We start from the raw sequence: 15,017 nt of genomic DNA, 5'->3' as shown, positions 1-15,017 counted from the left end.
ACATAAAGCTTGCCATGGAAAGGAGTATGAATGATTGGAAGAAGGCAATAGGAAAGCAGAGGTTCAAGGGGAACAAAGCATCTTCATACGCTTATCTGAAATCCACCAATGAATTACGTAAGTATCTCTATCTTTATTTTATGTTTTATTTATCTTTTAATTATCAATTCTTCATCACCATCTGAATCCGCCTGACTGAGATTTACAAGATGACCATAGCTTGCTTCAAGCCGACAATCTCTGTGGGATCGACCCTTACTCACGTAAGGTTTATTACTTGGACGACCCAGTGCACTTGCTAGTTAGTTGTGCGGAATTGTGACAAAGTGTGATTCACGTTTGAGAGCTCCAAGTCTTTGGCGCCATTGTTGATGATCACAATTTCGTGCAGCAACTGATGAAGTTAAACCAACCCGGATATGCCTCCAACTTGCTGATGGCTCCATTAAGATTCCATCAGGCGTAATTGAGGACATGATGGTCAAGGTTGGGCCATTCGCCTTTCCTACTGACTTTGTAGTGCTGGAAATGGAAGAGCACAAGAGTGCAACTCTCATTCTAGGAAGGCCCTTCCTAGCAACTGGACGAACCCTCATCGACGTCCAAAAAGGGGAGATAACCCTAAGAGTCAATGAGGATGAGTTTAAGTTGAATGCTGTCAAAGTTATGCAGCATCCAGACACATCAAAATACTGCATGAGCACTGATATTATTGACTCCTTGGTGGAAGAGATCAATATGACTGAGAGTCTCGAATCAGAGCTAGAGGACATTTTTAAAGATGTTCAGCCTGATCTGGAGGAACCAGAGAAAATAGAAAAACCTCTGAAAACTCCTCAGGAAGAGGAGAAGCCTCCTAAACCCGAGCTCAAACCACTACCACCATCCCTAAAATATGTATTTCTGGGAGAAGATGCCACTTTTCCCGTGATCATAAGCTCTACCTTAGAGCTACAGGAAGAGAATGCACTAATTCAGGTGCTAAGGACACACAAGACAGCTCTTGGGTGGTCCATAAGTGATCTTAAAGGCATTAGCCCAGCCAGATGCATGCAGATCCTATTGGAGGATGATGCTAATCCAGTGGTTCAACCACAGAGGCGGCTAAATCCAGCCATGAAGGAGGTGGTGCAAAAAGAGGTCACTAAGTTACTAGAGGCTGGGATTATTTACCCTATTTCTAATAGCCTCTGGGTAAGCCCTGTCCAAGTTATCCCCAAGAAGGGAGGCATGACAGTGGTTCATAATGAAAAAAATGAACTGGTTCTTACAAGAACAGTTACAGGGTGGCGTATGTGTATTGACTACAGAAGACTCAATACAGCCACCAAAAAGGATCATTTTCCTTTACCATTCATAGACCAGATGCTAGAGAGACTAGCAGGTCATGAATACTACTGCTTTTTGGATGGCTATTCAGGTTACAACCAAATTACAGTAGATCCTTAGGACCAAGAGAAAACAGCATTTACATGTCCTTCTGGAGTATTTACCTATAGAAGAATGCCATTTGGTCTGTGCAATGCACCTGCAACCTTTCAGAGGTGCATGCTCTCTATCTTCTCTGATATGGTAGAGAAATTTCTAGAAGTCTTCATGGATGACTTCTCAGTATTTGGAGACTCATTCAGCTCCTGTCTTTACCATCTAGCACTTGTTCTGAAAAGGTGCCAAGAGACTAACCTAGTTTTAAACTGGGAAAAATGTCACTTTATGGTGACTGAAGGAATTGTCCTTGGGCACAAAATTTCAAACAAGGGAATAGAGGTGGATCAAGCTAAGGTAGAGGTAATTGAAAAATTACCACCACCTGCCAATGTTAAGGCAATCAGAAGCTTTCTGGGGGCATGCAGGATTCTATAGGAGGTTTATAAAGGATTTTTCAAAAATTGCAAAACCTCCGAGCAATCTGCTAGCTGCTGACACACCATTTATCTTTGACACAGAGTGTCTGCAGGCGTTTGAGACTCTGAAAGCCAAGCTAGTCACAGCACCAGTCATTTCTGCACCAGATTGGATATTACCATTCAAACTAATGTGTGATGCCAGTGACCACGCCATTGGTGCAGTATTGGGACAGAGGCCTAACAAGCTTCTACATGTCATTTATTATGCTAGCCGTGTTTTAAATGACGTGCAAAAGAATTACACAACCACAGAAAAGGAGTTACTTGCAGTGGTTTATGCCATTGACAAGTTCAGATCTTATTTAGTGGGATCAAAAGTGATTGTGTACACTGACCATGCTGCTCTAAAATATCTTCTCACAAAGCAGGATTCAAAACCCAAACTCATAAGATGGGTGTTGCTTCTGCAAGAGTTTGATATAGAAATAAGAGATAGAAAAGGGACAGAGAACCAGGTAGCAGATCACCTGTCCTGGATAGAACCAGTAGCAGGGGCATCCCTCCTTCCTACTGAGATATCTGAAACCTTTCCAGATGAGCAACTCCTTGCCATTCAGGAATTAGTTTGCAGACATCGCAAACTATAAAGCTGTGAGATTCATACCCAAAGAGTACAGTAAGCAACAAATGAAAAAATTGATTTCTGATACAAAGTACTACTTGTGGGATGAACCATATCCCTTTAAGAGGTATGCAGACAAAGTAATCCGCAGATGTGTTCCTAGAGAAGAGGCACAGAAGATCCTATGGCATTGCCATGGATCACAATATGGAGGACACTTTGGAGGTGAGCGAATAGCCACAAAGGTTCTCCAATGTGGTTTCTACTGGCCTACTCTCTATAGAGACTCTCGAGAGTTTGTATGTAATTGTGACAGTTGCCAGAGAGCTGGTAATCTGCCTCACGGTTATGCCATGCCTCAACAAGGGATCTTAGAGATTGAGTTGTTTGATGTATGGGGTATTGACTTCATGGGGCCTTTTCCACCATCATATTCAAACACTTATATTCTGGTGGTAATAGATTATGTATCTAAATGGGTAGAGACAATTGCAACACCTACTAATGATACTAAGACAGTAATGAAGTTCCTCCAGAAGCATATCTTCAGCAGGTTCGGTGTCCCTAGGATACTGATCAGTGATGGAGGCACTCATTTATGCAAAAAACAACTTGACTCTGCTCTGGTCCGATATGGAATTAACCATAAAGTGACCACTCCATATCATCCACAGATAAATGGGCAGGCTAGAGTTTCAAATAGAGAATTAAAATGGATCCTGGAAAGGACTGTAAATACCCGTAGAAGGGATTGGGCAAGAAGTCTGGATGATGCTCTGTGGGCATACAGAACAGCATTCAAGACTCCTATAAGGACCTCTCCATACCAGCTTGTGTATGAAAAAGCCTGTCATCTGCCAGTGGAACTGGAACACAAGGCCTACTGGGCAACCATGTTCTTAAACCTTGATGCTAAGGTAGCTGGAGAGAAAAGATTACTCCAGTTAAATGAGCTGGAGGAGTTCAGACTTAATGCTTTTGAAAATGCTAAAATTTATAAAGAGAAAGCAAAAAGATGGCATGACAAAAGGCTGTCATCTAGAGTCTTTGAGAAAGGACAGAAGGTCCTGCTGTTTAACTCTAGGCTCAGATTGTTCCCTGGGAAATTGAAATCCCGGTGGAGGGGACCGTATGTGATTACAAGTGTGTCACCATATGGCTATGTAGAGCTTCAAGATATTGATTCTGACAAAAAGTTTATTGTTAATGGACAGAGAATCAAACATTATCTTGAAGGTGATGTTGAGCAAGAATGCTCAAAACTGAGACTAAATTAAAAAGCTCAGTAAAAGTCCAGCTAAAGACAGTAAAGAAGCGCTTACTGGGAGGCAACCCAGCCATTATCAAAATTTAGATGTTTATAACAATTATATAAATCCATTTAATTTTGTTGTTCATGTTTATTAATGCTTTTTAGTGAAAAAGTCAGGGAATTGAAGGTTCAGAACATAAAGCAGAAGAATCACAGAGAAAAAGAGCTCACTGGCATTAAAACGCTAGTAAAGGTATCATTCTGGGCGTTTAATGCCAGAACTGGCAGCATTCTGGGCGTTTAGAAAAATGCCTAGTAAAGAAGGATTTCTGGCGTTTAACGCCAGCCAGGGTACCTGGCTGGGGGCTGGGCATTAAACACCCAAAATGGCCACCAGATGGGCGTTAAATGCCAGAACAGCTAGGGGAGAGGTAATTTCGTTTCCAATCTAATTTTTTTCGAATTTTCATGTTTTAAATCAAAATTTTTTGCATCCCAACATTACAAACATTCATTTTTTAATTTCCATTCACAAAAATTTATAATCTTATAAATTCTTCTTAATTCTTTTTCAATTCCTTTTCAAAAACTCATTCATATTTCCAATTTCTTTTCAAATCTTTTTAACTCATTCATATCATCTTTTATTTCTTAGATGCATAAACAAAAATTCAGATCGAAATAACTCATATCTTTTTCATATCTCTTAAATTTTGAAAACAATCTTCTCTTTTTCATTTCATGTTTATCTTTTATCAAATCATATCTTTTTCTAAAAATTTTGAACCCCTTCCCTCCCTCCCCTTTATTTATAAATTCGGCCATCCCCTTTACTCCATCTTTCAAATCCTTCTCTCCCTCTATTCATCTTCTTTCTTTTTATCTTGCTTGAGGGCAAGCAAATCTCTAAGTTTGGTGTGATTTTCGTGATCCCTGAGATAAAACAAACCAATCTCATGGCACCCAAAGGAAGACAAACCGCTTCAAGAGAGAAGAAAGAAAGCAATCCAAAACCACGTTAGATGCATGAGAACTTCTGCACCAAAGAACATGCAGACCATTATTTCAAAATTATGTGCAGAAGATCAGTGATCCCGGAAGTTAGGTTCAATCTGAAAGAATATGAATACCCAGAGATCCAAGAGCAGATTCAAAACAGGGGTTGGAAAGTCCTGGCTAGTCCTGAGATACATGTTGGAAGAAACATGGTCCAGGAATTTTATGCAAATCTGTGGATGACAGAAAAGCAAAGATTAGAGGGAACTGCTTTCTACTCCTTTCGGACTATGGTCAGAGGGAAGGTTATTTACTTCCACTTTGACAAAGTGAGAGAAGTTCTCAAACTTCCTCAACTACAAGATGATCCAGAGTCCTTTAACAGGAGAATGGCCAAGGATAAAAGGCTAGATCAAGTTCTAAAGGACATATGCCTCCCTGAAACCAAGTGGATTACCAATTCAAAAGGTGTCCTAAACCAGTTAAAGAGAGGAGATCTCAAACCAGTTGCTAGAGGGTGGCTGGACTTCATTGGGCGTTCTATACTTCCAACCAGCAACCGATCTGAAGTCACTGTCAAAAGGGCAGTGATGATCCACTGTATTATGCTGGGAAAGGAGGTAGAGATTCATCAGCTGATCCCTGTTGAAATTTATATGTTTGCAAACAAGGAATTTACTGAGGCCAAATTGGCCTACCCAAGCTTGATTAGTCTGTTATGCAAAGATGTGGGGGTATAGATGGGTGTGGATGAATATATCACAGTTGAATGCCCAATCACCAAAAAAGTGATGAATGGACCTCAAATTCAAGATAACCTCATCAAGAGGGGGGCGCATGAGCTCCTACCAGAAATTCCTCAGTTTAACTACTGGGCCCGCTTAGAAGCATCTGTCACCAAGCTGCAAGAAGTTGTGAGTCAACTCAAAGAAGAACAGCAGAATCAAAACAGTATGCTTTGCAAAATGCTCATAGAACAAGAGAAACAAGGGCGTGAGATACAGGAGCTAAAGCGTCAGAAGTTGTCCCTTGAAGAGTTGGATGTCCCACAGATTGAAGGAGCACCTATCCCTCAAAATCAAGGTTGTTGAGTCCTAACTCTGTGATAACTTTTATTATTAGAAATCTATTTTAAGAGTTACAGAAGCATTAGTATTAGAGTCATTTATTTTTATGTCTTTAATTTCCTTTCTTTTATTATTATTTGTCTGCTTTCATGTTTATTTTATGTCTTATTTTTATTCCATGATCAATAAAGTTTAGAGTCTATGTCTTAAAGCTATGAATGATTCCATGAATCCCTCACCTTTCTTAATTGAATAATATCTTTATTTGCAAAAGAAAAAGAAGTACATGGGTTTCGAAATTTATCTTGAAATTAGTTTAATTATTTTGATGTGGTGGCAATAATTTTTGTTTTCTGAATGAATGCTTGAACAGTGCATATTTTTTATTTTGTTGTTTATGAATGTTAAAATTATTGGCTCTTGAAAGAATAATGCAAAAAGAGAAATATTATTGATAATTTGAAAAATCATAAAATTGATTCTTGAAGCAAGAAAAAGCAGTGAAAAACAAAGCTTGCAAGAAAAAAAAGAAAAGGGCGAAAAAAAAGAGAAAGAGAAAGAAAAAGCAAGCAGAAAAAGCCAATAGCCCTTTAAACCAAAAGGCAAGGGTAAAAAGGATCCAAGGCTTTGAGCATTAATGGATAGGAGGGCCCAAAGGAATAAAATCCTGGCCTAAGCGGCTAAATCAAGCTGTCCCTAACCATGTGCTTGTGGCGTGAAGGTGTCAAGTGAAAAGCTTGAGAATGAGCGGTTAAAGTCGTGGTCCAAAGCAAAAAAAGTGTGCTTAAGAGCTCTGGGCAGCTCTAACTGGGGACTCTAGCAAAGCTGAGTCACAATCTGAAAAGGTTCACGCAGTTATGTGTCTGTGGCATTTATGTATCCGGTGGTAATACTGGAAAACAAAATGCTTAGGGTTACGGCCAAGACTCATAAAGTAGCTGTGTTCAAGAATCAACACACTAAACTAGGAGAATCAATAACATTATCTGAATTCTGAGTTCCTATGGAAGCCAATCATTCTGAACTTCAAAGGATAAAGTGAGATGCCAAAACTGTTCAGAAGCAAAAAGCTACTAGCCCCGCTCATCTAATTAAGACTGATCTTCATTGATAATTTTAGAATTTATTGTATATTCTCTTCTTTTTATCCTATTTTGTTTTTAGTTGCTTGGGGACAAGCAACAATTTAAGTTTGGTGTTGTGATGAGCAGATAATTTATACCCTTTTTGGCATTGTTTTTACATAGTTTTTAGCATGATTTAATTACTTTTTATTATATTTTTATTAGTTTTTATTCAAAAATTATATTTTTGGACTTTGTTATGAGTTTATGAGTTTTTCTGTGATTTCAGGTATTTTTTGGCTGAAATTGAGGGACCTGAGCAAAAATCTGATTTAGAGGCTGAAAAAAGACTGCAGATGCTGTTGGATTCTGACCCTTCTACACTCGAAGTAGATTTTATGGAGCTACAGAGGCCCAATTGGTGCGCTTTTAATTGCGTTGAAAATTAGACATCTTGGGCTTTTCAGCAATATATAATAGTCCATACTTTTTTCGAGATTTGATGGCCCAAACTAGCGTTGAAAGCCAGCCTAAAACTTTCTGGCGTAAAACGCCAGAATTGGCATAATTCTTGGCGTTAAACGCCCATTTTGGCACCCAGAGTGGCGTTTAACTCCAACTTTGGGCATATGCACTTGAAAGCTCAGCCCAGACACGCACCAAGTGGGTCCCGAAAGTAGATTTCTGCACTATCTGTACTTAGTTACTCATTTTTTGTAAACCTAAGTTACTAGTTTAGTATAAAAACTATTTTTAGAGATTCATTTTGTAACGAATGACATTTCACACTTCATATTGTATCTTTTACGGCATGAGTCTCTAAATCCTATAGGTGGGGGTGAGGAGCTCTGCTGTGTTTCAATGGATTAATACAATTACTACTGTTTTCTATTCAATCACGCTTGATTCTATTCCAAGATACTCACTCGTACTTCAATCTAGGGAATAATATGATCCGTGACACTCATTATTATTTTCAATTCTATGAACGCATGTCTGACAACCACTTCCGTTCTATCTGAGCTCAACGTAGTCATTGGGCGACGTTTGAGTACGTATCTTTTGGGTCTCTAATCCACAGACCGAGTCCGGAGATTAGAACCTTTGTGGTATAGGCTAGAACCAATTGGCAGCATTCCTGGGATCCAGAAAGTCTAAACCTTGTCTGTGGTATTCCGAGTAGGATATGGGAAGGGATGACTGTGACGAGCTTCTAACCTGCGAATGTTGGGCACAGTGACAGTGTGCAAAAGGACAAGGGTCCTATTCCAACGCTAGTAGGAACTGACAGATGATTAGCCGTGCGGTAGCTGTACATGGTATTTTTCATCCGAGACGAGAAATCTGACAGTTGATTAGCCGTGTAGAGATCGTACCTAGTATTTTTCATCCGAGAGGATCATACAGCTTGCCATTGAAGGAAGCCATGCGTGTTTGGAGAAGAAGACTGTAGGAAAGCAGATATTCAGATGACAGAGCATCTCCAGAACCTCAGCTTGTTTCTTATTACTGAATCACAAGCACTATTTATTTCATGTTATTTATTTTTCATAAATACAATCATTCTTATCATTAATCTCCTGACTAAAATTTACAAAATAACCATAGCTTGCTTCAAGCCGACAATCTCCGTGGGATCGACCCTTACTCACGTAAAGTATTACTTGGACGACCCAGTGCACTTGCTGGTTAGTTGTGCAGAGTTGTGAAAAGTGTAATCACAATTTCGTACACCAGAATGCCCTCGACTGTCATACTCAGCAGTTTGCCTATGTTCACGACTGCAGCAAGTTCCCTGGCAGGGATATCACTCCTTCGCCTGCTACATGGGATGCTTGTCTCCGTTTCATTATTTGCGTCAGTTTTCCATGGAATTTTCTCCGTGAGGTCGTCATTGGTAAGATCAACCTGAAATTGTTGTAAAGGAATCGGTGGGGACACCCACGGAAGGAAAAACAATGGAATAAAAACTGCTAAATGAGTACAACAAAGCCTTGCTACATACGCACCACTTCCAGGATACGGACGGATCGGGGCTTCTTAGGATAGGGGAATGGTTTCTTCATTGCTTTCTTTAACCTCTTGGTGCTGAAGGGGATGTGGTCGATGGTGAAGGTAGTATCCACGGCGGGACTCCGCAATAGGTTGGGAGCTCTGGATGGTTTCCTGCTTCTACTGCTTTTGATAGCATTTTTGTTCTTCTCGCTCATGTTGGAGACCTTCCCCGTGCGGTTGCGTCAATCGCCTCTACAACTCGCGCAATTAAGCTCTGTACCGTATAATTATCCTTATTTCTTTAGTTTAGTTTCAATATAATGTTAATGTGCAGTTCTAATCTCTAAGTCTTCATTTCTTTCTCTCTAATTCATTAGTTTTATAGATTCTGTGCTCAGGTTTCTTGTTACTCGAAAATAGAACTTAGAATCACTTTAGTCGTGTTTATGCTTTGGGCTTTAATTATGCTTAGATTGTGATTGTATTGAATATTTCAATAGTAATATAATGAGTATTAAATTATTAATATTATAACAACCTTTCATGTTGTCATTTTGTATTTAGATATTTTCTTTTGTTATTTAATTTTAAAGTTTCTACTTTATCATATGACTTTGGTTGATAACATTTTATGTAATATTTTAAATTTAAAAGACTTGTTAAGGTTTATATTAGACTATAATTATGTTTTAGGATATTTATTTATATTTTATTTGTTATTTTATTATAAAACGATTTTTTCGGTTGAATCACAACCGAATCAGTTGGACCAATAAATCAATTAATTAGTATCTAAAACGGTTCGATGACCTGTCTCGCTTTCAAAACCTTGGATATGAGTTGCAACCATGGTTCTAAAAATCAAATAGAACTGGCTGGTCTCACCGGGAACCGGTCATCTTTGCAGTTCGGTTTATATAGAAAAACCGCAATTATAAAAACCATTCTAGAACCTTGCATCGGCCGGTCGATCCGAACCGGAGCTGGCCGGTTTTCACTTTTCAACCCAGAACAAAGCCTCACTCACCTTCATGCATCTCCTTACCTCTCAAAGAAAAACCCTAGCCTCCGTTCAAGCTGTGTCACCGTCGTTGCTATCTTCCTCAAGCTGTCTCACCGCCGCCGTCGAATCTGGTCCAGTCGTCGTCCCCACTGCTTCAGCGTCGTCGCAGCTCGTCTCTGCCGTCACGTCACGTTGCCTTTGTTCAGCCGCGTCGCCTCTGTTCTGCGGCCGGCCTTTGTTCCAGTTCCATCACCTGTGTCTTCCTCGTCTGTGCTACACTGCTCCCTATTCCTCGCCTCTCTTCTTCAAACTGTGTCTTCCTCGTCTAGCAGGAAATCCCCTAATCTCTGTCAAATCTCAATCTCTGACTCTCTCTGATGCTTTCCCTCTGAAATTTGAATTCGCGCGACCAAAATCCCCAATTTCGAGTGTCTCTGTGAGGCTTGCCGCCGATGTTGTCGAATTGGACTGGTGGTGGTTGGACAGTGTGAGCGTGACTTTAAGAGTGCGAGACACTCTGCCTTTCTGGCTCTCTGGCTCTGCGACTACAAGTTTCTCTACTCTCTAACTCTCTGCGACAGTATGACTGCATCTCTGCCTCTCTGGTCTCTGACTCGCTGCTGCTCTTCTCCTCCCCTTCAACGCCCGTTTAGGTAAGACCTCCCCTTTATCTTCTTCAATGTTCAATCTGTTGTACTTGTGCTATATTGTTTTCTTCTTTGTTTTGTTCTGAATATGCTTATGATGTATTGATGATTTTGCTGAGTTTTGAGTTATTAATTTACTGAATTTTTATTTGGATTCAGATTGTTGATATTGAATTAATTCTGCTGAGATAGAGTTATAAATTCAATTTTTTTAGTTTAATTTATAAATTCTGCTGAGATTGATTTATAAATCCAATCTGTTGTACTTGTGTTGTGCTGTATTGAATTTTTGTTATGAGCTATTAATCTGTATGATTGAATCTTCTCTGCGGCATTGAACTGAATTTACTTATTTAGACTTTAGTTAATTAGTTGTTCATTGCTAGTAGTTTGGTTGTTTTATTTGCTAATTGAATTTATTTTTGTGTCGTATAAACTTGCGAGTTGTAAATTTTTCTTTTGATTTGTCAGTTGAGTTGTGAATGTGTTATGAGTTGTGACTTTTGATTTGTTCTGGTATATATTAGGTTGAATTTGTTGCTAATTATCATCACTGAACCTTGAATTTGTTGCTGTCTTACTGAAATAATTACTTTGCTAAATTTTGTTGCTGTAAATCATCTTTGGAGCTAAATTTTTTGTTAGATGAAAATTATCATAGTTGAATTTGTTTTTAATTCAATGTAGGTATAGATGAATTAAATTAACTCAATTAACTAGATGAGTAGATGATTGAATATTTGTTATTGGTTTGGTTAGTTCAATGAATTTTTTGTTTCTTGTGACTATCTTAATGATTTCAATAGTGATATAACGACTAATGAATGATAAATTGTTAATAATTGATGAGATCAAAGGTTAAATTGGATTTTAGTTAGATGTAGTGCTTTAAATTTTGAACATTTTAAGATTTATATTAGATTATAATTATGTTTTAGGGTATTTATTTATATTTATTTATTATTTTATTATAAAACAGTTTTTACGGTTGAACCGGTTGGACCAGTGAACCAGTGACTAGAGTTTGATGACTGGTCCAGTTTTTAGAACCTTGATTGCAACAGAAGAATCACTAGATTTTGAATTCCCTTTTCCCACGCCAAGTCCAGACTGATGAGGTCTGCCGTCAGTGCATCACAAATACCAACCTTTTTGGCAAAACCAGTAACCCATCTTCCATCAGAATCTCTAAGAACTGCTGGTCATGGACAACCCTTCGCAGCGCCGTCGGCGTTGAGCTTATGCAACTTTACTGGTTGCGGGCTTCAAGCTATAAGGTTACTTTTGTCTGCTGAGAATTAAAATAGGCTTCAAGTGTCTGTTGAGAATTAAGATGTTAGCCAGTAGTAACTGGGATTAAAATGATTTAATGTTTTTTTTTAAAATAGAGTAGATACATTGCAAAATTTTCAAGAACAATATAAAGTAGATTTAGCATTTGAGAGGGGTGGTTGAAGACGCTCTTGTGTTGGGGCCCACTTTTACCTGAAAAATAAATATTGAGCGCTTTACATGGTCTTTACATGGTAGTGGACTAGTGGCATGCTTTGGTAGTTGTGTTAGTCAGAATATACCCATGAGGCTGTGTGTGAGAGTTAGTGATGAAGCCCCAAGTTGTTCCGTACTATATTCCCAATCCCACAATCTCACTCTCCACCACACTCCAACCTAATTTTAATTTTGCATCTTACAGACCCAGAGCCAGAGTCATGGCTGCGTCCACTCCCAATGTGCCTCCCCACCTGAACCACTTCGCCGATGTGGCCAACAAAGTTGCTGATGCTGCCGGAGAGGTCATCCGTCAGTATTTCAGGAGTAAATTCGACATTATTCAGAAAGACGACCTCAGTATGCCCCCCTCCAACCTTCCAATGCTTTTCATTTTCTCTCTGTTTGTTAATTGGAATTGTCGTCGTTGCATCAGGTCCAGTAACAATTGCAGATCAATCCGCCGAGGAGGCCATGGTTTCCATCGTATTAGACAATTTCCCTTCTCATGCTATGTGAGTCGAGTCTTAACCACAAGGCCCTTTGTTGCCTTTTGCATTCACTCACTCATGGCATATTGAGAATTGCAGTTATGGAGAGGAAAAGGGGTGGAGATGTAAACAAGACACTGCTGACTATGTCTGGGTCCTGGATCCTATTGATGGCACAAAGAGCTTCATCACTGGTAACTGCTATCATTATTCATTGCCTCTCGTTAAATATTTCATCCATTCATTCTGACTCTGCCTCTCATTGCCTCAGGAAAACCCCTTTTTGGAACTCTGATTGCCCTTCTGCACAACAGTACACCAGTATGCACGCACCTCTTTAAACTCGCTCCTTTATATTTGAATCCATGTAGTGTGATTGCCATTACCATCAACCATATTTTGTTTCCTTTCCTTTTGGTTAGATCCTTGGCATCATTGATCAACCTGTCTTGAGAGAAAGATGGGTCGGGATGATCGGAGAGACGACTACACTCAACGGAAAACATGTGTCCACACGTGCTTGCTCCAACCTCTCTCAAGCATACCTGTATACCACAAGCCCTCATCTCTTCAATGGAGATGCGGAGGATGCATTCATCCGTGTTAGGGACAAGGTAGGTCTGTTGCGTTATTACATGGATTCCCTTTCTTTCCCAAGATGAATATTCTTAATTTGCATTCTGCAGGTAAAGATTCCGTTATATGGTTGTGACTGCTATGCATATGCTCTTTTGTCTTCTGGCTTTGTGGATCTTGTCGTTGAGTCTGGTCTCAAGGTACTATATTTTTTCAACTCTGCTTCCAAATTCAAACTAGTTTGTTACATACCTATCTTTGCTGATCTTTTGTGTTTCAGCCATACGATTTTCTTGCATTGATACCTGTTATTGAAGGAGCTGGAGGTGTCATAACTGATTGGAAAGGACAAAAACTTCATTGGGAAGCTTCTCCGCTTTCAATTGCAACTAGTATGGCCTTGTTTATTTCAATTGCTTCCTCCTACTCCTAATCCTGTTATCAACTTGAGGTTTTCGTGAATTGCATGTCACAGGTTTTAATGTTGTGGCGGCTGGTGACAAACACATCCATCAACAGACAATAGATTCATTGCAGTGGAAGTGACAACGGGGATTCTTCAGAATTCAGTTGTTATGATATCGGTTTTGACCATTATTTAACTAATAAGTAGTTCAAAAGGGCTTACTCTAATATCTCTTGCCCAAGTTAGCATGAGCTACAAATGATGATTTTTCCAACACCTTTAAAATGTAGTTGAACCAGCCGTGATGAACAACGTAAGTTCCGTGTTTTTCCCAAGTTAAAGATCGCATGATAATCCGAACAGTGAAGTATGTTAGCACACTCCAGATAGTTACATATCTAGGCCCACTGCTTGCTTTAACTATCACTAATAATATGATCATGTTAGAATTAGAAGGAAAATCACTTTGCACTTGCTAGCTATACATAAATGTGAGAAATCAGAATTACTGAACAACTGGAGAATTAATTTGCTAAGGCTTGTACATGGTATTGAACCTAGTAATGTGGCAAACAAACAAACAACAACAAAGCCTTGTCCCACTAAGTGGGGTCGGCTACATGAATCAAACGACGCCATTGTGTTCTATTATGTATCATGTCTATAGAGAGACCGTTTACATGTAGATCTCGTTTGACCACCTCATGGATGGTCTTCTTAGGTCTTCCTCTGCCTTTCGTTCTTTGTCCATCTTCCATCTCATCCACCCTCCTGACTGAATGTTCTATCGGTCTTCTTCTCACATGTCCAAACCACCTGAGATGCGATTCAACCATCTTTTCCACAATGGGTGCTACTCTAACTCTCTCCCTTATATCTTCATTCCTTATTTTATCCAATCGCGTATGATCACTCATCCATCTTAATATCTTCATCTCTGCCACACTCAACTTATGTTCATGCTCTCCTTTAGCCGCCCAACACTCCGTACCATACAGCATAGCCGGTCTTATAGCGGTGCGATAGAATTTACCTTTAAGTTTTAAAGGCACTTTTTTGTCGCATATAAAACCAGATGCACTCCACCATTTTGACCAACCTGCTTGGATCCTATGATTTACATCATGTTCAATCTCTCCATTATCCTGTATGATGCACTCAAGATACTTAAAACTTTTAACTTTTCGTATGATGTTTTCTCCAATCTTCACCTCTATATTGTGGTTTTTCCTTCTCAGACTGAACTTACATTTCATATATTCCGTCTTGCTACGGTTTATGCGCAGACCATAAACTTCTAGAGCTTCTCTCCATAACTCCAACTTCTTATTTAGGTCTTCCCTTGACTCTCCCATAAGGACGATATCATTGGCAAAAAGCATGTACCATGGCACAGGCTCTTGGATATGCTCTGTGAGTACTTCCAAGACTAATGTGAAAAGGTATGGACTTAAGGATGATCCCTGGTGTAATCATATACCAATAGGGAATTCTTCTGTCACACCACCTTGAGTCTTCACACTAGTTGTGACCCCATCATACATGTCTTTAATTGCCCGAATA

At 39.3% G+C, this 15,017-nt stretch overlaps 2 protein-coding genes across 4 annotated transcripts; one reads left to right on the top strand and one right to left on the bottom strand.

Annotated features, from left to right (window-relative positions):
* On the bottom strand, positions 8,470–9,393 carry LOC110265437. Its single transcript, XM_021108397.1, has 2 exons — positions 8,858–9,393; positions 8,470–8,756 (listed from the first exon to the last, which is right to left on the bottom strand). Exons 1-2 carry the CDS (start codon positions 9,056–9,058, stop codon positions 8,538–8,540), a joined length of 420 nt encoding a protein of 139 aa, XP_020964056.1. The 5' UTR covers positions 9,059–9,393; the 3' UTR covers positions 8,470–8,537.
* On the top strand, positions 9,908–13,915 carry LOC107613726 (bifunctional phosphatase IMPL2, chloroplastic). 3 transcript variants are annotated; one of them, XM_021109186.1, is made up of 10 exons: positions 9,908–10,499; positions 11,473–11,770; positions 12,193–12,341; positions 12,418–12,496; positions 12,572–12,666; positions 12,744–12,793; positions 12,895–13,086; positions 13,159–13,248; positions 13,329–13,440; positions 13,524–13,915. In XM_021109186.1, exons 2-10 carry the CDS (start codon positions 11,607–11,609, stop codon positions 13,592–13,594), a joined length of 1,002 nt encoding a protein of 333 aa, XP_020964845.1. In that variant the 5' UTR covers positions 9,908–10,499; positions 11,473–11,606; the 3' UTR covers positions 13,595–13,915. The 3 variants fall into 3 exon arrangements, with proteins under 3 accessions (XP_020964845.1, XP_016171336.1, XP_016171337.1); XM_016315850.2 differs by having other exon boundaries at positions 12,187–12,341; XM_016315851.2 differs by lacking the exon at positions 11,473–11,770 and having other exon boundaries at positions 9,910–10,499; positions 12,187–12,341.

This window comes from Arachis ipaensis, chromosome B08 (assembly GCF_000816755.2).
Source record: "Arachis ipaensis cultivar K30076 chromosome B08, Araip1.1, whole genome shotgun sequence".
Lineage (NCBI taxonomy): Eukaryota > Viridiplantae > Streptophyta > Magnoliopsida > Fabales > Fabaceae > Arachis > Arachis ipaensis.
This window is presented reverse-complemented; position numbering and strand designations above follow the sequence as displayed.

What these genes read in the sequence shown, in the direction of transcription:
- LOC110265437 (XM_021108397.1), bottom strand. Translation starts at nt 9,058, where the DNA reads ATGAGCGAGAAGAACAAAAATGCTATCAAAAGCAGTAGAAGCAGGAAA. An exon ending in CCGTCCGTATCCTGGAAGTG is followed by an intron (nt 8,757 to 8,857) that starts GTGCGTATGTAG and finishes CAACAATTTCAG; the next exon opens with GTTGATCTTACCAATGACGA.
- LOC107613726 (XM_016315850.2), top strand. Translation starts at nt 11,607, where the DNA reads ATGAGGTCTGCCGTCAGTGCATCACAAATACCAACCTTTTTGGCAAAA. An exon ending in TGCGGGCTTCAAGCTATAAG is followed by an intron (nt 11,771 to 12,186) that starts GTTACTTTTGTC and finishes TGCATCTTACAG; the next exon opens with ACCCAGAGCCAGAGTCATGG. An exon ending in TCCGCTTTCAATTGCAACTA is followed by an intron (nt 13,441 to 13,523) that starts GTATGGCCTTGT and finishes TGCATGTCACAG; the next exon opens with GTTTTAATGTTGTGGCGGCT.